The sequence below is a fragment of the Artibeus jamaicensis genome, unplaced genomic scaffold, assembly GCF_021234435.1.
Source record: "Artibeus jamaicensis isolate MK-2021 breed Jamaican fruit bat unplaced genomic scaffold, CSHL_Jam_final scaffold_847, whole genome shotgun sequence".
Taxonomy (NCBI): Eukaryota; Metazoa; Chordata; class Mammalia; order Chiroptera; family Phyllostomidae; genus Artibeus; species Artibeus jamaicensis.
This window is the reverse complement of record NW_026522057.1, coordinates 30,054,648-30,079,103: the sequence shown is the minus strand read 5'-3', so window position 1 is coordinate 30,079,103 and position 24,456 is coordinate 30,054,648. Positions and strand designations below refer to the sequence as shown.

The following is a 24,456-nucleotide window of genomic DNA, read 5'->3' as shown; positions in this document are numbered from 1 at the left end:
ACTTCAGGGCAAGGAAGGAACGTGATTCAGGGGGCCAGACTGAACGTCGGGAAGAAGCATGGCCTCCTGGCTGGGAGTGGGGCTGGGGGGAGCCCAGAGCCCGGGGGGATGTCCGTGCAGGGTGGGCACACCCAGGAGTGGGGTGCTCCTGTCAAGGGATGTGAGGTGTCCCAGGGAGGGCGGCCAGGTGAGAGCGATGGGCGGGGAACAGACATCCAGGGCATGGCGGAAGGAGCACACAGGCCTGTCTGGAGAAGGTTCCAGAGGCAGAGCAGCCCCTCCAAAGCTGGCTGCTGGCATGTAGAAGTGTGACCCCCTTGGGCAGAAGGAGGGCCAGGCGGGCGGGACAAGGCCCCACGGTGACCCTGTGGTCCCCAAGGCTCCCACAGCAGACAGCTGTTTGCCATGGGACCCGTGCCCGTCACCTGCACACGTGGTCACTGCTCGTCCTCCGCCTGCGTGCCCGCCACTCTTGGGCTCTGGGGATGCGGTGGTGACCGAGCCCTCAGGGACCAGCATGCAGTGGAGGGAGGTGGCAGGAAGCAGGGGTCCATCCAAGGCCGATGTGGGCTCCCCGGGGCTTCTCCTGCAGGTGTGCCGACCCCACACGTGCTGCCTGCGCAGGGGCCGGGGAGGGGCCTGCCGGTGGGTGATCCAGGGCAGAGCCGCGGCTGGTAATGGGGCTGGGAGAGGGGGACGGGGGGCTTCATGGGCAGGAAAATGCTCTCTGATTCAGTGCTGGCTGAGATGGAGCAGGGGGTCCCCAGGGTTAGGGACATGATCCCTCCCAGTCTGGAGCTGTGCTGGGACAGCAGGGGGCGCAGAGCAGGGGGTCGGGCCAGGAGGCTGCCACAGCCGTGGGCAGGGGCCAAGGGGGCTGGGGCTGGGGTGGCCCTCCCAGTGGGAGCCCAGGGTTCCTGAGCGGTGCAGAGGCCGGGAAGGCGGAGCCCAGGGTGCACCAGGCGGCCGTCTGCCCCCCTAGACCCCGCCAGGAGGAGTGTGCCAAGCCGGGAGCTCCGGCATGCCCACTCGGACCTCAAGCTGCTCTCTCGAAACTCCCAGCTGTGACTGCACCTTGCCCGGCCCCGTTTTCCACCTCCGGAGCTGGTCTGAGCCTCCCTCACAGACACCCACTCTTGTGCCTCCAACCCTCCGGCCAGGGTCTCAGCCCCTGCTCCACCGGGGGCGGGTGCCGCTGGGGAAGCCGCCCAGATGGTGCTGCTGGCTCCCGGCACCGAGCCATCCACCCCTGACCTGCCCCTGCTCTGCCCGCTTCCTAGACCTGGGACCCCTCCGACCAGCATCACGCTCCTGGTCCCCCCCCCCCCTTTGTAGAGAGTTCACCTCCGTCAGGAGCCTCTTGCCTCTGATCCTGCTTCCCTCCCTCCTCTCACCGGCTCCAGCTTTCCTCCACCGCCCCTGCTCAGGCAGGGGCTGGGGGTCCGGACCTCTGTCTGCCGGCCCCTCCCTCTCGGGTCCAGCCCCTGAAGCCCGAGCAGGCAGGCGTTTTGTTACCGTGCTCGGGCGGGCGGCTTGTCCGTCACCCACTTTGGCAAGGCCCTGGAGTGGCACATGGGGTTTCTGCTGTGATGGGGCGCTGGGTCCCCCTCATTCTGCAGCTACGTCGCTCCTGGTGAGACTGGGGACAGGGGGGCCTCTGCACAGGAGCCGGTGGCAGTGCAGCCGCCAGACTTGGCCTCCCCGCTGTGCTGGGGCGGCTGGGGGCTGGTTTATCCCCCTCAGCGGCCTGCCACCCTGACACTAAGTAACTCTCGGTCAGTTGCAACTGGCTACTGTTTCCTGAGTTCCTAGCGCCCCAGATCAGCACCCTGGGCGTGCACCTCAGGAAACAGGGACTCGGAATGGGCAGCACAGCTGAGCAGGGCGCGGCGGTGGCAGTGGTGGGCTGTGTGCGCTGGGGGTTGTGCGGGGCAGCGCCGACCTGGGCAGGAGGCCACGGGACAGGACCGGCGTGTGCGGGCGCGACCTGCACATTTGGGGAGCGAGGAGATTAGGAGGTCGGTTATGGTGAGGTCGGCAGAGGGCAGGATGTGGACTGGGCTTTGATGCGTGTAGGTGTCAAGAAGGGGGGCAAGGGACTTCCGGGGCGCAGCGTACAGGTAGGAAGGCAGGCTGGGCAGGGTCGGCTCCTTGCTTGCCTCCGGGAGAGCCGGCCAGGTGGAGTTTGGGGGTCAAGTGGAAGGGTTTTGCCCTCTGCCCAGACCCACTGTGGGCTCTTGGGCAGATGATGTGACTTCTCCGTGCAGTGAAAATAGACGTAGGGAGTGCTCGCCGGTAGGAAGGGCTGCCAGCCCTCCAGGAGTTAGCGTTTCTTTGTTTCATTTAGCTGCCTATTCATTTCTCTACTGCAGAGCCGTCTGGGGCAGCCCCTGGCGCGTTCCCAAGCTTCTGCTCAGCCAGGCACCTCTCCCGGCAAGGACTCTCCTAGCCCCTGTAAGCCCCTGAAGGTTTGTTGAACCCTCGCTTCTTTCTAGAAGGTTGTCGTGCTTGCACGGGCTCTAAGCCAACTGTGCGATTAAAGGCAGGAATGACCGAGAAGCTTCCGAGTCCTCTAGACAGAGACGACCTAGGTGCCGGAGGGGGCTGCCCACCCTGGGCTGGCCGTGGGAGGAGGCCCTTTGCCTTCCAGGGTCTGGAGTCCCGGGTAAGAGGCTGGAGCCCGGGGTAAGAGGCCAGCAGGGTAGGTGGCAGCTGGCCTGGGAGGTCCGGGGGCTGCCCCACTGCCCCCATTCTGATGGGCTGGGCCCAGGAAGGACAGAGGGCAGCTGAATTGGGCGCCTCCAGCTGTTTTCATGTTTCCCAGTGGTGCCCCGCCTCAGGGTGGGGAGGCTAAGTTTGTCTCTCGTGGCCTGTGCTTGCTGCCCCCCAACCCCGCCCGGTGCAGGACTCGGGGAGGGGGCTGCCCCCGGAGGGTGCTGGGCGGCCTCAGCCACAGGCCCCTGCCGGGCCCTGCAGGCCCCAGTCTCTCCCCAGGAGGTACAGGGCGCAGCTGTGGCCCAGGGTCCTGCCCAGCCCCAGCCCCACCCGATTGGCCGGCACAGAGGGCGGCCCAGCAGTTCCCTGGAAGAAGGCAGGAAGGGTGGGTCACGAGGGGCGCTGCCCTGTGTCCAGGAGGGAGGCCCAGCCCCACCCCATGGGCAAGAGCCACCGCCGTGTTGGGGGCCGCAGAGCCCTCTCAGCAGCGAGGGCCCCGGGAGGCCGCTCCCAGCGTCCCGATGGACATGGGCTGGGCACGGCCCGGGGAAGATGGCTGCCGACCGTGGTGGCCGTTGGACAGGCCCGCCCAGGTAGGGGACATCCGGGCGCTGTGGGCCCCTCGAGACAGGGCCACTGGGGTGACAGGAAGGCCCTGGGGTCCCCTCCTGTGATGATACCATTTCCCCGACACCTTGGCTCTGAGGCCACTGGGGTCTCACTGGAAGGAAGAAGTGAGTGGAGCCTCTGGCCGGGGCACAGTGGTTGCTTGGCTCAGAAACCCTGACGGCTGGTGCGGGGTTGGGGGGCCGGTGGGGCCCCGCGGCTCTCTGCTGGCCCGACAGACCCGCCCCTCCCCGAACGCGGACGCCCAGAGGCCAGGCTGGACAGGCCTCTGCCCTCCGGTCAGGGCTGGACCGGAGGCGCTGTCCCCATGGATGGGGCGTCTCTCGAGAGCCCTGGGGAGGGACAGGTGCAGGGGACAAGAAACAGGAAGCTCTGAAACCCTGCCTTGTGGGTCACACAGCCCAAGGGGTGCCTGTGACGGGGCGACACGGGGGCCTCCTAAGCCAGAGTCGGGGAGGGAGGGAGGGCAGCAGCTCCCCAGGGGAGGCTGTGGCCTGGCCTGGCCCAGAAGGACCAGGGTGGGGCAGGCGGCGGGGTGGACAGGGGCGAGGTGGTCCCCAGCTCAGGTGCATGGGGACAGGCAAGGAGAACAGGGAGGAGGCATGTGGGGACAGGGCCGGAGAGCCACATGGGGCCGGGGCAGAGGTATAGTGAGGGGACATGTGGGGACAGGAGGCACTGGCTCTGGCTGGGAAGCTGTGGGCGACGAGCTCAGAGGGAGGGGCAGAGCCGTGGAGGAAGGGCCTCAGGGCCCTCAAGGTCTACAACCCCCGGCCAGGAGCTGAGGGGCCCCGGGGGCGGGGCGGACGAGTGGCGTGCCCTCCCCAAACAGGGGTGACCTTGGAAGGTGCATCTGTCAGAAGCCGTTGGGCCGGAACTTCCTCTCAGACACCCTGAGTCACCAGGGGGAAGCAGTGGAGTGTGAATCCATGTGCTGGCACCTCAGCCTCCCAGCCCCGCCTGAGCTCTCGGGGTCCTGGTGGGCAGGGGGAAACCCTCGGGCCGCCAGCCCCAGGACTCTCCCCAAGTGACAAATACGGGCTGTTGAGTTGAAGTGGGTTGGAGGCCCCGCCCGCGGGACTTGGGGACAGAGCAGGACCCTGGGTCTGAGGTCTGTGGGGACATTCCCGGTGCTGGTGGCGGAGGCTGCTAGGAGCCAGGGCTGGAGAGACGCGGGCACGGATTTTTTTTAGCCGGCTGAGTGAGTGCTCCAGGGACATGCTTTGTATCCCTGAGGGCCCCCTGTGCTGCCCCGGGCTCTTATTTGTAAAAATTAAAGAGAAGTTTTTGTTGAGGTGAAAGTCACAAAGGATAACATCGGCCCTTCTCAGGCGATCAATTTGGTGACATTAAACACACTCTTGTCACCCCCCTCCCTGTGCCCCAGCCCCTGGCCCTCACCACTCTGCCCCTGTCCTTTCGGCTTTGCCCGCTTGAGACATTTCCGACGGACGGAGGCACAGGACACGGGGTCCTTGGCGCGTGGCTTCCCTCGCTGGCGTCCCGTCTCTGAGAGCCGTTGACGGTGCAGCGTATGCCGGGGCTGCGCTCCTTTTCTCGGCCGAGTGGTGTTCTGCCCTGTGGACCTGCCGCCGTTTGCTTCTCCGTCCCTGGTGCGCGCGGGGGCTGTTCCCTGTCCTTAGGAACAGTGTGGCCAGGATGGGGGATGGGATGTCGCTGTCCACTCTCGGTGGGACGCTGAGGGGCTGTCCTGACTAGCTGCTGCTCCCCCCAGGGGTCCAGCCCGGGCGGTGGGCGAGGCCAGCTGGCCCCGCCTCAGCTGTGCAGCCACCTCACTCTGGATTGCCCAGGGCCCCGCCCCTGCCCCACACTCAGCCCCACTGGGTTGTGGACAGCCTGGGCCAGCACGGGGTGACCGCCCAGCACAGGGGGTGCCTGTGGGTGCCGGCCAGCCCCTCAGGAAAACCTTCGTGGGTGCTGTGCTGTGGGTCTGTTGGCTTGGGGAACAGGCATGACTAAGTCAGTTTCCACTCTGAGAAAACCACGTGGCCGTTTCTGTACGCAGAGCCCTGCCGTGTGACCTCCGCAGGCCGCTTAACCTCTCTGAGCCTGCAGGAGAGTTGGTGTGTGGCCAGCCCTGTCTAAGCTGCTTGTCCCGAGCCTCCTGGATTAGCCACGCCTTCGTCCTCGGGCCTGGTCTATGTGGTGGCCCTCAGGGCTCGTGCCACAGGGCCAGGGACTGGACGCCCAGCACGCGGCGGCCCTGGGGGCAAGCCACAGGACTCCACAGGCACCTGCCTGCACGGGGACAGAGTGGCAGGTTTCGGGGGCTCTCTCCCTCTCCCGATGGCTCCGGGCAGGTCCGGGCCTGCCTGCTCGGTCACTGCCAGGCTGTGGCTGGACTCATTCCCATAGCCGTGCGCCAAGGACCAGGACTTGTCACCTCGGCCTGGGCAGGGACAGAGGTTTCCTGCCCTCCCCCTGCCCCCACTGCGGGGCAAGGGGCTCCAGCTGAGCCCAGCCTGGTGCCTGGTGGCAATGGGGTGGGGAAGACCCTGGGAGAGGCACTGGTGGGGACAAAGGACAGCAGAGCCCTGGGTCAGGGCCCCAACACCCAGGCATCTCCTAGGATGGGGGAGCTGCCGGGGGTTCTTGGCCTTGGTGGGCTTCTTTGTAGGCCCAGAGCTGCGTCCATATCTGTGTCTCAGGGTGGCCCCCCTCAGAGGGGAAAAGCCCAAACCCAGCGCTGGGCTCCTGCCCCCCGTGCGCCCGCACACGCTGCCCCCACATCCTGGGGCAGCAGGAGCCCCCAGGCCTGGCTCCAGACCTGGCTCAACCTGGAGACAAGGTCCCAGCGACAATGACCACGTGCCTCCGAGTGCCGACGATGGCCAGACCCCTCCCGGGCCAAGGGCACCGTGGCAGCCCCACACGGGGAGGCTGCTGTCACCCCCACTTGCGCGTGGCACTCTGAGAAGGCCCTGCCGTCCAGGGCACCCCGGCTGCATCGGAGGCCAGGCCTGCGCTCTGCAGGGCTGACCTCCCACCCGCTCGTCTGAACCGGGAGGCGGGCAGGTAGGGGGTGAGCATAGGGCCGGCGTGGTGTCCTCGCGGGTCACCGGTGGCCCTGCCCGCCCGCCCCTGAGGACGTTGGGAGAGGAGCACACAGGTGTCTTCCCAAAGCACTCACGGTCCCTCTTTCTCCTCCCAGAGCCAGCCTCTCTCAAGGCCGGGTGCGGGGATGATGTCCCAGTCCACCGCCACCGACCAGGGGGCCACATTCGAGAACCTCTGGAGCTCCCTGTGAGTGTTTCCGCAGAGCCAGCTCCGGCCGGCACGGGAGGGGGAGGCAGCGGGAGGGTGAGCCGAGGTGCCGGGGCGCAGACTGAGGACTCCCTGGGGGCAGGAGAGGGAGGCCCCTGCAGCGGGTGGGGGCTGGTCCCGGGCTCGGGCTGGACACGCTGGGGCTGACGGCCCGGTCCCCTCTCCCAGGGAGCCCGACAGCACCTACTTTGACCTTCCCCAGTCGGGCCGGGGGAGAAATGAGGAGGCCGGCGGCGCGGAGGCCAGCATGGATGTCTTCCACCTGCAGGGCATGGCCACCTCGTCCGTCATGGTGAGTGGGGTGTCTCTGGGGAGGCAGGGCCACCGGTGACTTGGGTGGGGGGAGCAAAGGTGGCCTGTCCAGACCTGGGAGCCCATGGAGCCGGGGAGCAGGGTGTCGGCGCACAGCTGCCTCTGCGGCTTGCCGGCACATTCCAGCTGCGAAAGAGACAATGTACTGGCGCACAGTCAGTCCAGGGGTGGGGGTGTGTTCAGGCACAGCTGGATCCAGGTGTCTGAACAGCCACGGGCCTTGCCCTGCCTTCCCCATGGTGGTTTTGCTCTCAAATGGCCCCCTCCTGCAGTGAGGGGTACGGGGTCCACCAGCACCAGCTCCCAAGGGGGCAGGACCCCTCTGGGCCCTTCATCCAGCAGGCTGCCTCTCACTGGTCTCAACTCGGTCACGTGCCCATCTCTGAGCACCTCTGTGTGTCTGGTGGGCCTGGGTCCCCTGGAGCAAGTCGGGATGGAATGGTTCAGCGGGCACTGGGCCTGTCCCCGCTCCCTGAAGCCCCCCTTCCAGAAATTGGAGCCTCTCCCTGCAACACACACCCTTCCGAGGCATCTTGGGCATGGGCTGCGGGGGCTCCAGCCGCGTGGACGAGTCGGAGTGGAGCAGGGCTGGGGGAGGAGGCAGGAGGGTCCCTGTGTCCTCCGCCTGTGTCTGCCCCAAGCTGGGCTGGGCCAGGGCCTGCTGGCCCCCGCGGGGCTAGCAGAGGGAGCCGCTGGGGCAGGTAAGCCCAGGCTGGGGGGCTCTGGTGGGCAGTGAGCCCCTGGGACGCCCAGTCCTCTGAGGACCCTCACAGTAGCCCTGAGGCTTCTGACCCCCTGGCCTGGCCTCCGGCCTCTGCTCAGGGGCCATTGCAATGGAAAGAGCTTGTCCGGACGGAGCACCTGCTATATTCCATGTTGCGGGTGAGGAACCCGAGGCAGATGCTAGGCGAGGAGGGGCCTCGTGTCGTCCTAAAGCAGGGAGGGAAGGGGGGACCGGCGATCACAGGCTTCAGGTTAGGCACTTACGTTACAATCAAAAAAGTGAGGTGTCAGGCGCTCCCCCTGTGTCCCCTCTATGGGACACGCTGTAGGACAGGAGCTGCCTCGGAGCCCGGGGAGGGGGCCCCCCCGAGCGCGGCCTCCTGGGAGGTCTGTCGCCAGAGCCTTGCCAGCCGCTCCCACCCAGCCACCTGGCTCACCACGTGGAGGGCCGAGGGGTGGGGGCGGCCCAGGGTGGGGAGGGGTCCTGCGTTGGGGGAGGCAGAGGAGCCGTGCTAGGTCCCAGTGGGTGGGATGTGCCCCCCACCCCTGGTGGAAGCCGGGGGGTGGGGCACAGCTCTCACCAGCCCTTGAGTGAGGAGGGCGGGGCTTTCCACCCCTGGGAACACAAGGGAGCACGTTGGCCAGGCAGCCACATGCCACCTGCGTGCAGAGTCGGTCACGGAGGCGAGGGAACCACGCCCTGCCCTGCCCATTGTGGGAACATTGTGAGCTTGCCACTTTCGGCCCCTCGGGTGGCCCCCCACGCCAACTGGGAGACTCACCTGGCGTGGGCGGCTGGCGGCAGTGCCCCAGGGCCTCTGCCCACTGCACCCAGGGGCCTGGGCGGGGCTCCGGCAGGCACAGTCCAGGGGTGGGGACACTGGTCCTCTGGGGTGGTGCCTTCACTAGTCTAGGGGCCTTGGGTCACCACCCTGCTCTGCTGGGAGCCGCAGGCTCCTTCCCGGCTCCAGGGCACGCAGGGTTCGGGCCACAGGTGCTGGGCGAGGCTCCGCCCCAGCCTCCCTGTGGAGACTTGAGCTCAGGGCTCCCTTCTCTCCCTCCCCCCACTCCTCCAGAGTCCCCGCCGTCCCTGGACTCCTTCCCGCCTCTCCTGGCGCCTTTCTCTGGTGACAGCTGGTGTGGGCAGGTGGGCCACCCAGGGGCAGGGCTGCAGCCAGCAGGGGCCGCCCACCACTCCTCCTCAGGTGCTAACTGCAAGCTGCTACTACACAGGACAGCCATTTAGGAGCTCAAAGGTGCCGGCGGCCACCCGGGGCAACCTTCCTCGCTGGGGAGGGAGCATTTCTGGGCCAGCCCCCAGACAGGGGGCAGGTGCGCAGAGGGAGGGAAAGGTGTTCCTGCTCAAGGAGGGTCTGTGGTCCCAGGGAGGGTGGGGGTGGGGCCGGGGCCTGGCGTGGGCTGTGTTATCTGAGGTCCAACCCAGGCACCCCCGCCAGTCTGCCCCCACCCCCCGCCACCCGAGCAGTGAGCCCTTCCTTTGACAGGCCTCGAGGAAAGGGTCTCTGGGCTTCATGAAGCAGAGCCCTGGCCGGCCACCACGTCACAGAGCCACCTGCCTGTGGGTGGCCAAGAGGTTACTGTGAGTGCAGAGGAGGCAGCACTTGGGGGAATCCCTGATGAGAAAGGACGAAAGTCGTGGGTGCCGAGGGCCAAGTGGGAGGTCAGCTGGAGGGAGCAGCTGGGCGAGGCCAGTCCCTGGGAACAGAGGCCCCGGCTCCCCCATCACCGTCCCCAGGGGGCCAGGACTTTGGAGAAATGCACAGGAGGTGGCGCTGGACATGTGTGCTTGGTGACCCTGGGATCCCAGGTGGCCCAGGCTCACTGTGGGGACAGCGCCGGTGCTCCGGCCCCAGTGACCCAGCACTGTCTTCTCTGCTCTCACCAGGGCTGCAGGGAGGAGGCCTCCCGCCGGGCAGCCGCCAGTCCACAGCTCTGGTGCGGCCGGCTCACCTGGGGCCCAGCCTCGCCTCCTGTCCCCGGCAGGCCTGAGCCTCAGAGCACAGGCAGAGGCCCAGGCTACCCCATGGAGCCCTGGCTCCCTCTGTCCTGACTCCTCACGGTCCTGGTGTGTGAGTCAGCTGCTGCTGCGTAACAAAGCGCCATGTGAAACAGCACCCATTGGTCGTCTCACAGTCTTGCGCGTCAGAGACCCCGTCCTGGGTTCCCTTGGTGTGGGCCAGGGGGACTACCATCTCCCTCAAGGCTGGCCGACCTCTGCCAGGCTGGCTGCTGGAGAGTTCTGTCCCTGACGGCCAAGGAAAGGAGGTCCCTGCTTCCCGGGAGCGGGCGTCGAGGCTGAGGGCAGAAGTGGCTGTGCTCGGGGGCTTGGAAAGCCGAGGGTGGCCGTCCACCTCCCTGTCAGTGGTGGTGCCTAATAGATGCCCTGGCGGACCCCGGTGAGGCCCCTACACCGGGGGTGACCTCATGCCAAAGACGGTTCATTACAATGAAAATAGACTCTCCGGGAGGGGCGTGGCGGTGACCGCCTTGAAGCCCCCATTAGGTGGACCACCATAGTGGGACCCCCTGTCCATGCTCAGGGTCCCATGGTCAGCTCACTGACTTGGGCCCCGGGGGTCTTCCTGCTGGGCCACTTCCATCTGTTTCAAAGCAGCAGGGATGAGGCCGGTGGCAGCTGGCAGCCCAGAGTGCATAGGCTCTGGGTTCTCTTGCTCTGTCTGCTGCCCGGGCTGCGCCAGCCACTCCTGCCTTCACCAGGCTCCCTCAGATGCTGGGAGGGGTCCTGGGGGGGCCCACGGTCTCCTCCAGTGTCTCTCTTCTCTGTTCGGCCTTTAGCGGGAGCCCCAGCAGACCACCAGTTTCCCTGGGTAGGCGGGAGATAGCTCTGCCCAGGGCGCCAGGGCACATGGCTTCCCTTTGGGGGGGCGCGGCCTTGCCTCCTGAGGTCTCGGGGCCGTGCTGGCTGCCCTGCTTGGCGTGGAGGCCGTGGCCCCCAGACTCCCGTGGGCGGCGTCTCAGAGGAGCGGGTGTGGCTTCCTCACGGAGCTGGCCCCTGCCCGGCCGGCGCCCCCTCCGGGCCGCCTCTGTGGTGCGGTCCAGTGTGGCAGTGGGCAAGCCGGGGCCTGCCTGGGCCCTGATGAATAGTCATGAGGAGGGGGGTGGGCGCTCGTTTTGTTGTTGGATGCAGCGAGTTGACAGGACTCGGGGAGCAGAGAGAGAGAAGATGCCCGCGCGCCGTCCGCCAGTCCCCCACCCTGGGCTCCTGCCCCCCTAGCCTCGGAGCCTCTGTGCCAGGCCCGGCCGGCCGGGCGGCTGCCGCTCTGCCCCTGGCCCGCCGGCCGCCCAGACCCATGCCTCGTCCAGCCGCACGCCAGCCCCCCGGCGCGTGCGGCCCCCCCAGCGCCCACCATGCTGTACGTCAGTGACTCTGTGCAGCAGCAGCTGGTCACGGTAGGTGTGCCGCGCTCACCCTGCAGCTCCGTGCCGAGACCCCGTCTCCATCCTCAGGGGGGCTTCCACCAGGGTGGAGGGCTCAGAGGGGCGTTCTCCTGCCGGTGCTCTGGTTGGGCACCTGCTGAGGGGTGGGGCACCGCCCTCCAGGATGCACTGAGGGGCGGGGCAGGTGCTGGGCGTGGAGGCAGACGCCTGCGTCCCTGGGGTGCCCTGGGGACCGGCGCCCCACAGGCCGGGCAGGACCAGCCTCTGGGGAGTGGAGGGGTCTGGTCAGAGCCTGACAGCCACTTCTTGGCGTAGAGTTTTCCGCCCTCCTCGGCTTGGGGTGGCAGCTTTGTCCCAGGCTTCGGGTCCAAGAGCTGCCCTGCCCCTCCATCCCCTGAAGCCCTGGAGGTCATCTTCTCCCTGGGGCTTGGGCCAGAGGCTGCCACACCTGTCCCCAGCCAAAGGCACCCTCACCAGGGAATCTGCTTGTCTAATTGCCGAGGCAGGAGGGCACCTCTCTGGCCGAGGGCTGGCGAGGTTGGGGTCCAAGCTCCCGGTCAAGGACCTGCAGCAAGCTGGCATCTCGGAGGGACAGCCGCCTGTCAGAGGGAAAGGAAGGGACTGCAGCCAGCATGTGGTCCTTGGGGCCCAATGTGGCGAGAGCCCCGGGGACCTGAGCCTATTTCCAGACCTGCCAGGTCCCCAGGGCCAGGCAGGCACCCGGCTGCTAACTGAGCAGGTGGAGGGCAGGGATCAGCTTCCACCGGGGCCAGTTTCCCACCAGGGCGGCAGATAGAGGGGGGCTGTTCGCACCGAGGCCCTGGGGACACGGGAGACTCTGGTGTAAGCTTCCCCCCCAATAGTGAAGTGGGCATCACAGTGTGAGTCAGGCCAGGCTGCCCAGGGCGGCTGCGAGGTGCCTCTTGGGGCTGGGGTAGGAGGTAGGGACCGGGGCTCTGGGCCTTGGAGCATCGCCTCCTGCAGGAGCCGTGGGCAGCGAGAGCCGCTCGAGTCCACCCTGCCTCTGCCACCCGCGTTGGGGACGCGCGATGGCGTGAGGCTGCCCCACAGGGCAGCTTCGCTGTGCTCATTCATCCCCCCTGCAAGTGTCTGGGGAGCCCTGGGCAGGGGGCGGGGATGAGGGGAGGGATGTGAGGGGCCTGGGCCAGGCCGGACCGACGGCTCAGGTACCCTCCCGTCCTGTTTCTGTCCCAGAGAGGCGGTGGCATTGGCCCCAAACACCTTAAGCCCCAAATAGAGAAATGGGTTGGACTTGAGATGACTGTCCGTCGCCCGAGCTGTCGCAGAGAGCCCACGGGGCCCGCTGGCGGGAAGGCGGCCAGCATGGAGCTGCAAGGTGCCTGCTGGAGCAGCCGAGGGGAGGCGGGGGGCACAGCGCCTTGCTCCCGTGCAGCACCCGAGGGCCACCCTCTGCGCCCGGACAGGTCTTACAGGGCTCCCGGTGGCAAAGCCAGGAACTATTTCCCGAGCGCCTGCTGCATACAGGGCATCCAGAGGGAGGAGGGTCGGGATGCCACACGGTTAGGAGCCCTCTGCTGCAGTGCTGAGAGCCGGCCACCAGGGGGCAGGGCGGAGGCCGGGAGCCACACCCTGGACCTGGTGGCAGCAGCGGAGGCTCTAAGAGCCCTGGTTCTACTCCGCGCTGTGCCAGGGGCTGGGTGTGACAGCAGCCTGGAGGTGGCCCCTGGGGCCCAGTGTGGCTTGCGTCCTGGGGACCTGAGCTCATTTCCTGAGGATGAGGGTGACCGAGGTTTTGGCCTGAGTGGTTGGGTGAAGGGGGTTGACATTTATTCAGATGGGCCCCTGCAGGGGGAGTGTTTGGTGCTTTGAAAAGTGAGCGTTCAGGGTCGGCCATCACAAGGGTGGTGAAGAACTGTGGGCAGGGAGGGTGAGGGGGGCGAGGGGAGGTCCGCAGCTGCTGACGGCACAGCAAAGTGGAGCCCAGGGCAGGGGGTGGGCTGCGCTCAGAGCGAGGAGGGGGTTTGGAGGTGATGTGCAGATCAAGGGCGGAGAGGGGCCAGAAAACGTGGAGGTTTCTTGTCGTGAGCCTGGTAGGGCGGGGAGGAGTCGGGGCCCCATTGGCTGGGCAGCCGGGATCTGCCGGGCAGGAGGGCTGGGCGGAGGAGACCGGCGGGGAGTCCCGGCAGGGGTGGTGTTTACTGCCAGATCTGGGGTGGGGGCTGCTCAGAGAGAGACCAGCCGCAGGCCTGGGTCCCGCGGGGGCTCCCCAAGCAGAGGGAGAGACCCTGGAAGAGGGGCAGGTGGGGCTGTCCGGAGAGGGCGGGGGTGGGGCGGGGGACGGGAAAGGGCGGACTGGGAGGGCCCCGCTGAGAGGTGGAATACATGGATGACAGAAAAGGCTTGGGGCCTCTCAGGACCCTGCAGGAGTCCAAAGATAGGACTGGACAACGCTGGGCTGGGGATGACCCAGGGGGTCCTGGGCTGAGGAGTGGACACAGGCACAGCATCCTGTCCCCACCCTTGTGCCATGGGGGCCCCAGGCTCTCGTGGGGGGAAAAGGGGGGACCAGAGCCGAATCAGAGGGCTCGGAGTAGTCACCCCCATTCTCTCGCTTGCAGTGCCCGATGTGCCTCCTCGGCCAGGTGCCGTGTCTGTCCCTAAAGTTCCAGCACCGGGCACCTGTCCTGCCGCCCCACCTAGAGGTCTGGTTGGGACCTCCACGTACTTGTCCAAGCTGAGTTCCCTTCACCCCCCACAGACCCCAGCCTCCCTGCCCCGTGACGCGTCCCTGCCTCAGCTCGGGGACAATCCATTCTTCCTTCCCAGGCCGAACCCGGGTGCCGTTCTCGACATCCTCTCCCTGAGCACCCAACATCCGGGTCAGGAGGAGCCGGTCGGCATGCCCTCTGAGAATGCCCGGTCTCCCTCGCCGCCCTGCGCTCTCCAGCGCAGAGGGGGGCCTTGCAGGAGCCCTGCCTCCCGCTCAGCTGCCCTGGCCTGCTCCACTGGGGCGGGGTTGACCCTCTGCCAGGGTCCTGTGCTGCCCCTGCCCCTCAGCCCTCTCCCTCTGACCACGGGCCCTCCAGCCTGGAGTCTCGCAGGCAGCCGCGGTGGCGGCGTGTCTCCCTCAGGCGGGTGTCTGCTGCCGTCCTGAAAGCCCACTGCCCTGGGTGTGCATTGCCTTGGTCCTCCACCGGGTCTGAAGCCCCCGCCCCGCCCCCTCGAGATGGCTGGCCTGTGGTCTTGGAGAGATGCACAGGAGGGCTTGGGCTGCATCTGCCAGGTGGGAGGGCTGGCAGGGGCAGTCTGTCTGTCCACCCCAGAGCCTTGGATCGGGGAGAAAATGAGCAAATCAGGGACTCCGTGCCCGTTAAGTTCAGGGCCACCCCTCCAGCTCCTGCCTTCGCTGCTTCTGCCCACAGGTCTCGCCCCCGGCTCTCTGAGCTGCTCTTTGGGTCCCAGCTCCATGGTCCCCTTCGCAGAGGGCCATCGGCAGTGGCCGCCAGTGACTCCCGCCTCACCCTCCCGGGCCCTTTATCCACTGCTCAGCACCCAGAGCCTCCCTCCAGCCGCCCACTCTCACTGTCGCCCAGAGAGTAGGGCACCACCCAGACCGCCAGACCCCTCGGTGTCCCGAGTTGCATCTGCAGGATGGACAGGCTGACGGGCGGAGGGATGGACGGATGAAGGACGTGGGGGCAACGCCTGGGTCAGGCCTGGGCTGCACGTAGGGGAGGGAAGGCCGGCTGCGCATGAGCAGTGCTCATGGGGGGTGGGGAGTTGGCACCCGCACCCCGCCGTGCTCTGCAAGCCGGGCCCTCTCCCATGGCCCGACCCGGACGCCTGCCTTCATTCCTCTGCACCGAGGGGCAGAGTCTGGCCTGGGCCCATTTCCTGGTGGCTCAGGAACAGCTGTGCATCCCGGGGCCGCGCTTGCTCACGGGGACCCCCAGGAGGCTCCACCCGGACCCTGGATGCCCTGGGGCCTCGCGTCTCAGCAGCGCCACCTGTAGGCACAGGCGGGCAGAGCAGCTGCGGTCCCGCTGTTTCCGCCCTGCAGGCGCACGACTGGGGGGGCCGGGGCTTCTGGGGCACGTCTCTCCCGGGCGCGTTGTGGAAAGTTCCACATGGTCCTGGCATGGGCCTGGGCGAGGCCTGCCTCAGCCCCGGGTGGGAGGGGAGAGCGTGTGCGCACACTTTCCGGCGGAGCGGGAGCCTTTCCCTGGCACATGTAGGGTCTTGTCAGCATTGCCATCCGTTTAATCACAGGCTCGGAGACGTTGTGGGAAACACCAGCGGGACGGAGGTCTCGCTCTGAGTGGGACGGGTTAGCTCCCAGCCAAAGCCAGACGGCGTGTCAGTCACTTGCCTCTGGGTGAGGTCGAACCCAAGCCCAGGCACGCCCGCGGGAGGGGATCGGGGAGGTCGAAGTAACGCTCCCCGTCTCCAAAGCATCTGGTCTCAGTGTTCTCCTGGGTGCATGGGGGGCCGGGGGTCAGGCAGACACCCGAGGGAGGCCCTGGCTGACCCTCCCCGAGAGGCGCCAGAAGGACCCCTCAAGATCAGACCCCTGGTGTCCGCCACGCAGCCTGCAGTGCCCAACAGGGGGATGGCACAGGCGTGTGTCTGTGCCAGCGCGGGGAGTGGGTGATGGGGAACAGCTGGGGTGCACGCTGGGCGTGGGGGGTGCTGGGCCGGGGCCTCGCCCCAGGAGTCCCCACCCGAGCACCTAGCAGGAGGAGGGGAAGTCTGCGGAGGGGCATCCTGGCTTCCAGGGCACTCTGTGCCAGGCGCCACGGAGGCCCTTGCCCTCAGCGCCCCAGTCAGATCCACACTCTGACCCCAGGAGGAAGCAATGGCTGAAGCTGTTCACCCTGGTTTCCACAAAGAAGGGGACCACATGGCCAGGCCACGGTGAAGCGGGGGCTCGAACACCCATCTCCTGGCCTGCGCCTTGCCGTGTGGGCTCGGCCCCAGCCCCCAGCCCCCAGCCCCCAGCCCAGCCCAGAGGGGCCAGCCAGGTCTGGCCGCTGGAGGAGGCTCCCCAGCTGGAGCGGGGCGTGGACGGAGGAAGGGATCAGAGTCCAGTGGAGGGAGTGAGAAGGGGCCAGAGCAGCAAGGCTGGGCAGCAAGGGACATGTGGAGAGCGGAGCCCAGGGAGGCCTCGGCTGGGCCTGCAGTGGCAGCCCAGGTGCGGAGAGCACAGAGGCTGACCTAGGATGGGAGCCGAGAAGACTGTCCCTCGGGCTGTAATGGGGGCGCATTGGCAAGGTCCCCAATCAGCACTGGACACACAGGAGCTGCAAGCTGGGGGAGCAGGGGACAGGGCAGGCGGGGCTGCGGGGGCCTGGAGCCAGGGCCCAACGGGGTTAGGAGGGAGGGAGAGAGGGGAGGAGCCCGTGGCAGCTGGTGGGTCCCTGGGAGCGTCAGGGTGGATTTTGTGGGGGGCTGTGTTTGGGCCTCTTTGGCTTGGCTTTGGGTGCCCTTGGTCTACTCTGTGGCTTTGTCAGGGGTCTCTGAAAGGGTGGAGTACTGGGTCCTGGGGGTCCCATGGGCTCCTCTGAGCCTGGCTGAGGGCACAAAGCGAGAGGGGACTGGCGGGAGCCCAGGCGGGTGTCCCCTGCTGGGTCACAGAACCTGGGTGGAAAGAAACCTGCTTGTCAGGACCTCACACCTCTGACCTTAGAGATGCGTGACGAGCCAGATGGTGCCCAGACTCCGGGCTGAGGGCCGCTTTCTCTCTCCTCACCTGGGGACGTGTCTCCCCTTCCCCGAAGGATGGAATTCCAGAATCCAGGCCTTGTCCTGGGTCCCTGGCCACGCGGGTTGCCCGCCGCCTGCCCTGGCCATGGGACAGGCTCCTTGTTGCTGGTCTGAGTTGGTTTCTCACCTCTGTCCCCGACTGAGGCCCTTTCTGCTGTCTGGGTGTGCGCGGGAGGGAGTGTGCCGCCACCAGCCAGAATCAAGAAGACCTGCAGAGGGCTTGTGGTCCCCCAAAGGCCAAGGTGCCCCAGAGGTCAAGGTCCTCGTGGAGTCAAAGCCCCAAAACCCGCTCGGAGGGGTTCCCCGGGCCCCCGGCTGGGGCAGGTGTGTGGCAGATTTGACACGCTAACCACATGCAAGAACAGTGCGGGCGTCCGATGCAAATGAGAGCAGGGTGAGCGAGCTGGCCACCCCCCCCCCAAAGGGGGACCCAGAGCCCGCCTGTTTCCTCGATAGCCGGCCCTGACGTGGCTCCCAGCGGTGGCCACTTGGCCCTCGCCCCCTGGAGCGGGGAGAGGAGGGGGAGCCGGCAGCAGCCGGGCAGACAGGCTCTGCGGGGGGTGTGCTCACGCCGCCCTCAGCTCTCCAGCGGAGTAACTCCTGGACCCTCACAGAAGCCCCTGCAGGGGCAGGAGCCCACAGGGTTTAGTGTGACAGTAGTCACTTAGAGAGGTGGGGGCATGGGGACGGGTGGGGGGAGCCTGGAGGCTTCTGGGAGGAGGTGAGGAAGGACCAGCATGAGCCAGAGCCCCCGGGAAAAGACCAGTGGTGCCCCAGGGAGGCAGGAAATGGGGGCCAGGGGCAGCTCTCACCGCCCAAAGGTGCAGGATGTCTGTGTCCTTGAGGCAGGGACATGCCGGTGCCTGAGCCTCATGTTCCCTGGCTGCCCCTGCTCTGTCCCCTCACGTCCCCTCCACTGGGTGAGCCGGCCTGAAACCGTGCCTCTGGGGACATAACCAGAGTCAAGTTAAATTTCATGGACTGCCACAGTCGCAGTTCCTGTGACTGCCACACCCGACCCCAACCGAAGGCTCCTGGGCCGGTCCCTGAGCGGGTGCCCCGGGAGGTTTGACCCAAAGGACCCTGACCTTTGAGGGCAGCTTGACCTGCTCAGGCCCCATGGAAAAACAGGTCCTGGAGTGCAGCCCCGAACAGACCTGGTTCAGAGCCTGGCCTCACTTCCGAGGTCTGTGTATTTGGGGCCGAGGGCTTTGGCTGTGGAGGCGGGGACATGGGCCATCAGGAGGGACAGGCCATCAGGAGGGAGCTGGCACACAGATGTCAGACTATGAATTTTCCACCTGCACCCCCAAATCACTTGAGATGGTCTGCAGACTTTAAGGGGATAAGCACATAGAGGGACAGGCAGCTCACGGTGGGAGGGCCAGCCTGGGGGCAGGAAGGCTGCTTCCTGAGAGCTCACTGGTGGTGAGGATGGGGCAGGAGAGGGGCAGGGGACGCCCCGCCCTCACGGGGAGGTGGCCCGACCCCAGGCTGCCCAGAGTGGGCGTGGGCATGGTGGGTCCTCATGACTTTCAGGGTCTATTTGAGTTTTGGGGTGTACTTGAGTTCCGGAGTCTGTTTCCTTCAACCCTGAGTTTCTGAGCATCCAGTGAGGTACTGGCTGCCACAGGACAGGTGGGAAATGACCATCCCAGGACCCTGGGGCCTCTGCTCTCCCACCCCTGTGCTCGGTGCTCAGCGCCTGTCCTCTGCGTGCCTGCCTGGGGGGCCGGGTCTCCTACCTGCTTCTCTCCCAGGAGACTCTGGCCCGGCCTCAGATTCCTTACCTGTGCCCCCCCCCCATCGAGTTGGGCTTTTGTGTGATGAGGCGAGACATGTCTGTCATGCAGGGTGGGTTCCCTGGATCCAGGGGGTGTCCAGGGCAAGGATCCCCCCTCCTGATGAAAAGTCCCAGATTACAGTGTTTCTGGGCCCTCTTGTCTGCACACAGGAGACCCCGAATTGGGGGCACAGCCGTAGGGTTGGTCCTCGTCTCCTTGGAGTGGGGGTCCTTGGCAGAGGCCAGCTCCCTTGCTTCCTGGAGCGGGGGCTGCCCAGACACCCCCGTGGGGGCAGCCCCTGCCCGCGGGCCCCACCCAGCAGCCTCCTCCCTCTGGCCCCATCCTTCGAGTGTCCGGCCCTGTGTGTGAACACGCGTGTGCACGCTGGTCTGGGGAGACAGCAGTGAGAGCCCTTGGCCGGCAGGCAGCAGACGCGGCTGCCCTGTGATTCGGTTGAGAAGTGCTGACCCTGGGGAACAGACTTGGGTGCCCTGAGGACCAGCGCAGTGCACGGGCTGCCCACGTGGGGGGCGGTTCTGACCCCCCTCTCCTCCACCCAGTGCCAGGTTCCCAGCCCGCAGGGGCCACCTCGTGCAGGTGTGTGGAGGAGTGGACGGGTGGGATGGCCTGTGGGGGCTGCCTGGCCCTGGTCCTGGCGGGGGAGGGAGTCAGGGGCATCGCTCTGCTCTGGCGACACAGTGAGGACCTGCCGGCCCGGCCCCTCCCAGAGCTGCTGCACGCCCCCGCCTGGCCTCGGAGGCAGGCCTGGTGCCCGCGGCCCGGACCCTGCTGGGAAGGCCACCCGCTGGCTTCCTCACCCCGACCGCTCCAGGCCCTCCTCGGGTCGAGCGCAGGAGCCCTGCACCCACATGCACCCACACGCACCCACACGCAGGCACACGTGGGCGCCGCGGGCCGGGCGTGTCCTAATTAGCCCGCTCTCTGGGGAGCTCTTACTGAAAACAAAACAAACCGAAAAAGTGCTGGTTTTGCCTGGGTCCCTGCCTGCTGCCAAGTGGGTATCGCCCGGGGCCTCAGGGGCTCCTGGCTCTGCAGGACCCCCACACCCCACCCAGGGCTCTCGGGTGGCCCTGCCGGGCCTCTGCCCGCCGTCCGGCTTCAGTCTGCAGTCCAGGCAGGGCTGGCGCATCAAAGCCCCCAGCCGCTCGGGAGAAAGTGCGGGGAGCTCCCTGTGGGCGGGGCGGACCAGAGAGGCCGCCACGCTCCCGGATGCATGGTCCCCCTCTGGGCTGGAGCCCGGGCCACACAGACGGGACAGGGACCTGTGCCACACCTCCTGGGGTTCGGGCGGAGGCTTCCCCGGGGAAGCGGGACCCGCAGAGGGAGCAGCACCCCCCGGATGGGGCCTCCTCAGGGTGCCGGGGCCAGGCCCCCTTCCGGGCACCTCCACGGGGCGGGGCTGCCGGGCTGCTGTTGGGGGCACCATGCATGGTGCTTTTGGCATCTCACCGGGCCTGCCGGCTGGGGGGAGCTGCTACCTCCCACTTTGGGGGCCGCTGGGCGTAGGGATCCCATCCGCCGCTCGGTGCAGTGACTAATTCCCTGGCACCCACCGCGGATGGTAAAGAATGTGGACAAGTTAAAATCTGAACAGCGCTGTCGCGAGGCTGCCTCCCAGCTTCTTCTGAACAGAGTGGTGGGGGCCAGGCGGGGGGCAGACAGACCTGGAGCCCCCCGCTGGGCTGTCCCCCATCAGGGATGCATCTGAGGTCGGGACACCCAAAGACTACCCGAAGCTCTCGGGCAGCCCAGGACCCCACCCAGCAGGCGCTGGGCTGCCACCTGGAAGTCAGACTCCGGGGGGAGGTGGTGGGCAGGCTGGGACCCCCCTCCCCACCCCAGCACCTACCAGGCTCTCCGGCCCTTTGGGGTGGGCAGGGACAGCACGCAGCTGGTCCTTGGCCCTGGGGGACCTGCTAACCACAGTGACAATGCAGGGACTGCCACCCACGCTGGCCTGCGGACACTGGGACCCGGCCCAGCCTGCCCGGGGGAGATGGAGTCGGAGCCTTGTGGCTGGTTTTGCATGTCCTGCAGCCACATTGAAAAAGGGGGAGAGAAACAGGTGGGAAGAATTTACCTGATTTATTCCGAACCACGCTCGTGTCCGTACGTCACCGGCACGGAATGGTGAACAGGAGCCTGAGTTTTACGTTTTTTTTGTGGACTAAGGCCTTGGAATCAGGGTGCCCCCACCCCCACCATAGCTCCATTCACACTGGCCCCGTTTAACATGAATGTGGGGCCAGCCTGTGGCTGCCCTATGGGGCGGTCCCAGTGTGGGGACGGTCCGTGCCAGCAGCACCGTCCTCGTGGGGCCTGCATTTCCGCGTGGCAGACGGAAACTGCAGGGCCACAGAAGCAGTGGGCTCCCCTCGGGGGGCTGGGGGACACGGGGCCCCGCCTGCATCTTCTGGGAGGGGCGCGGGCCCCTGTCCCAGCGGCCGGGCCGGAATAGGGAGGACCGTCCCTCTGCTCCGTGGAAAACGGCTTCATTGAGTTGCAGTTGATTTTGCGTCCCGCACACAACTCGCCCGTCTCACGCACAGGCTCAGGGGTCTTCAGTCCGCTCCCGGATCTGTGTGCCCAGCCTGCGTTTCAGAGCCTCTCAGCACCCCCAGAGGAAACCCTGCACCCCTTGGCTGCCACCTGTGCCACCTGCCGCCTGTGCCCGGTTCTGCGGACCTGCCCTCCTGGGCCCCGGGGGCCCGAGCAGTGCCGGAGCGATGGTCAGCTTCCCCCGCTGGACAGCGTCCGCGGGTCCCCAGACCTAGCACTCACCAGCTATTCATTTTGTTTTCCTGGTGAGGGAGGGATGCTCCATCAAAACCCACTGTACTTTGTCCATTCACCCCTTGGTGTGTGCTCCCCCCGTTCTACAGGCGAAGGCACAGGAAGGTAGGGGGGCTGTGGGGGGGCCGCCAGAGTGAGGTCCCCACTGGTGGATGGGTTCCTGGGTTTACAGCACCAAGATCCACGCGGGAAGGCAGCGGGAGCTGGGTCCTTGGAGGGAAGCACCTGCCTGGGCTCCAGGAGGCACGGAGTGGGGGGGTCGTGGCCTTGGGAAGAACCCGTCACCTGGCACCTGCCTCCCCCTTTGCATCCTCTGAGTTTCCTTTGAGCTGGGAGGGCTCTGGAGGAGCATTTTCCCCACTGAAAAACTCCCTCCCCGGGCCAGGCGTGGGCGTGGGGCTCCGAGGACCTTGTCGGGGACACACAGGGATGTGTGCCCTCAGTGGGCTGAGGTGTGGGCGCTCAGGGTAGGAAGCCGAGTCCCCCTTGGATGGAGAAGAAGATGGGGGTGCAGAGAGGGTGGAGCCCGGGCTGGGAGAGGCTGGGAGAGGCTCTCTCTTTTGTCTTTGCATCCTCGGGAGGCAAGGAGGGCGCCACCTTCTCTGAAGAGGGGTGCGGGGCGCAGGGGCCCCTGCCCTTGCTGCCCAGTCTGGCTCTGCCCCCCGATGGGGACCCCGGGCCCTGCTCCCGCCACACTAAAGCCCCCCATCTCCATGGGCCCCAAGGTTCCTGCTCACCACCTCGTGGATGTCTGGTTCCCCTGGTTGTCCCCCAGGGCCACTGTCACTGTCATGGCCTCAGTTGCCTCATTGGTCAGACCCCAGGCCAGCAGACAGTCCACTCGGACCTGAGGGCCATCCAGGAGCTCTGTCAGCGTCTGCGGTCAGTGGCCACCTGCTTGGCCAGCGCTGTGTTCCCCTACACACCCGCCGCTGCCCAGAGCTTCCAGATCGGGGTGGGTGGGGATGGGGTCTTCCTGCCCGCCCCCCAGGTGGGATCTGATTTGAGGCACCGCAGAGGGGGCAGGGGCCCCTCCCTCACTAATCCCCCCTTAAGTCCCAGGTGGGGTCTGATCTGTCCCTGATCCCTGGACCCCACAGGGGTGAGCCAGGGGACACAGCCACATAGTGCGGCCCTGTTCCTTTGGTGTGTGGCCCTGGGGAGGAGCTGGTGCCAGTGTCTGGGATGGGCAGAGGGTGTGGACGGCCACCAAGCACAGCTGGAGAAATGGCTGTGTGGAGGGTGGGCAGAGGGTGTGGAGGCCACTCTGCCGCAGAAGGAGGCAGCCCGGTGACAGGGGCCCGGCGGTCGGCCCCCACCCCAGCCCCACCACCCACGTGGCTGGACCTCAGAGCCAGATCTGGTCCCCCAGGGCCTTGGGCAGCCGCTGCATGTACCCTGCATGAGGACGGGGGCGCCCTCTGCCCCAGCCCTGTGGCTCCCACTGCCCAGGCCCGCAGGCTGGGGTCTCCCCACCTGAGCTGTTTTGGGGGAGGCTGCCCTGGCAGGTGCTGGCCCTAGACAGTCCGGCCAAAGCAAAGGGGGCATCAGGGCTGGGGGCCACCCCTCGGGCAGCCGGCTCCAGCTGTGGGCCCCGAGCCCCGGAGCCCTGGCACTGGGAGGCTGATGGAGGGAGGACGAGGTGACTATGTCAGCTCATCCCCGCACAAGCAGTGACCTGTCAGAGTGGGAGGGGGGCACCGAAGAAACGTTTGGGATGACGGAGCGGCTGGCCCTTTAAGGCTGTCCTGTAACAGGACACCTCCCCGTCGGGCAGGGCGCTCTCCAGGCTGACTGTGGGTCTGTCTCCCCTCTCTCCTCCCACTTCCCGCCAGGCCCAGTTCAATCTGCTGAGCAGCACCATGGACCAGATGAGCGGCCGGGCGGCCTCGGCCAGCCCCTACACCCCAGAGCACGCGGCCAGCGTGCCCACTCACTCCCCGTACGCGCAGCCCAGCTCCACCTTCGACGCCATGTCGCCCGCCCCTGTCATCCCCTCCAACGCCGACTACCCCGGTCCCCACCACTTTGATGTCACCTTCCAGCAGTCCAGCACAGCCAAGTCGGCCACCTGGACGGTGAGTCGTGGCCCCCGCCCCCTGCACCCAGCGGGCACCTGCGGGGCGAGGGACAGGGAGCAGGTGTGTCCTGGGCTCGAGGGAGGCTGAGCTGCCCGGCTGTCCAGCTGTCCACACAGGGCTCTGCTGGCCCGGCCGCCCCACCGGGAGGAGCATGGGGCAGGAGGCGTGTCTCGGGCTGGGCAGTCTGTGCGTGCCCACTCCTCGGATGTGGGGCCAGAGTGAGCCAGCCCCCTGGGGGGCCCCAGAGGGGATGGATGTGGCCCCCCAGTGTGGTCCACAGGGCAGGGGCTGACCCTCCTCATCAAGACTGCCAGGCTGGCGCTCCGGCAGTCAGATGCGGGCTCTGGTCTGAATCCCATCTTGGGTGGGCAGGTGGCGTGCGGCTCTGCCGCCCAGAGCTGTCTGAGGTGCAGTCCGCAGAGGCCGCCTCCCCCGGGCGGGGTGCAAGGCCGGCACGAGCGTCTGGTGGTTGGCGGACTGGGCTTGGCCCTCGTGCATGGTCGCTGGGCTGTCATCTCCGAGCACGAATGTGAGACAGGAGCCGGGGGTGGGGGGCGCAGCTCCGCAGATTTGAGGTCCCGCCATGGGGCTCGTGCCAACTCGGGTATCGACCCCTGGGCCTGTGGCCGCCGAGGGTCAGGACCTGGGCGCAGTCCCATTTCACAGCCAAGGAACCTGAGTCTCGGGAATGGAAAGTGGCTTGCATGGAGTGGTGCGGATGGTGGGTGAGGTGCTTGCACTGGAAGCCCAGGGCTGGGCTGCGGCTTGCGTTCCTAACTGCAGAGCCGCACTGTCCCTACTGAAGTTCCGGGAGGAGGGGGCTGCCAGCCACGGCTGCTGGGGTGAAGGCCACAGGGATGCGGAGACCTCCAGAGAGACCTCGGTGCACCTCCCAGGGTAGGGCACCCGGGGCGTTGGTGGGAGAGGCAGCCCCCAGACCCTCTGGGTCT

At 67.1% G+C, this 24,456-nt stretch overlaps 1 protein-coding gene across 4 annotated transcripts in view; it reads left to right on the top strand.

Moving 5' to 3' along the window:
- Positions 1–6,542: 6,542 nt before the first annotated feature.
- TP73 (tumor protein p73) overlaps positions 6,543–24,456 on the top strand; it is a 33,926-nt gene continuing 16,012 nt past the window's right edge. For 3 of the 4 annotated variants that reach the window (XM_037146847.2, XM_037146846.2, XM_037146844.2), the window contains exons 1-3: positions 6,543–6,606; positions 6,796–6,919; positions 23,261–23,503. In XM_037146847.2, the coding sequence (XP_037002742.2) occupies positions 6,545–6,606; positions 6,796–6,919; positions 23,261–23,503 (429 nt within the window). In that variant the 5' untranslated portion in view covers positions 6,543–6,544. The remainder of the gene's footprint in view (positions 6,607–6,795; positions 6,920–23,260; positions 23,504–24,456) is intronic. The other variant, XM_037146845.2, reaches the window with a different exon arrangement.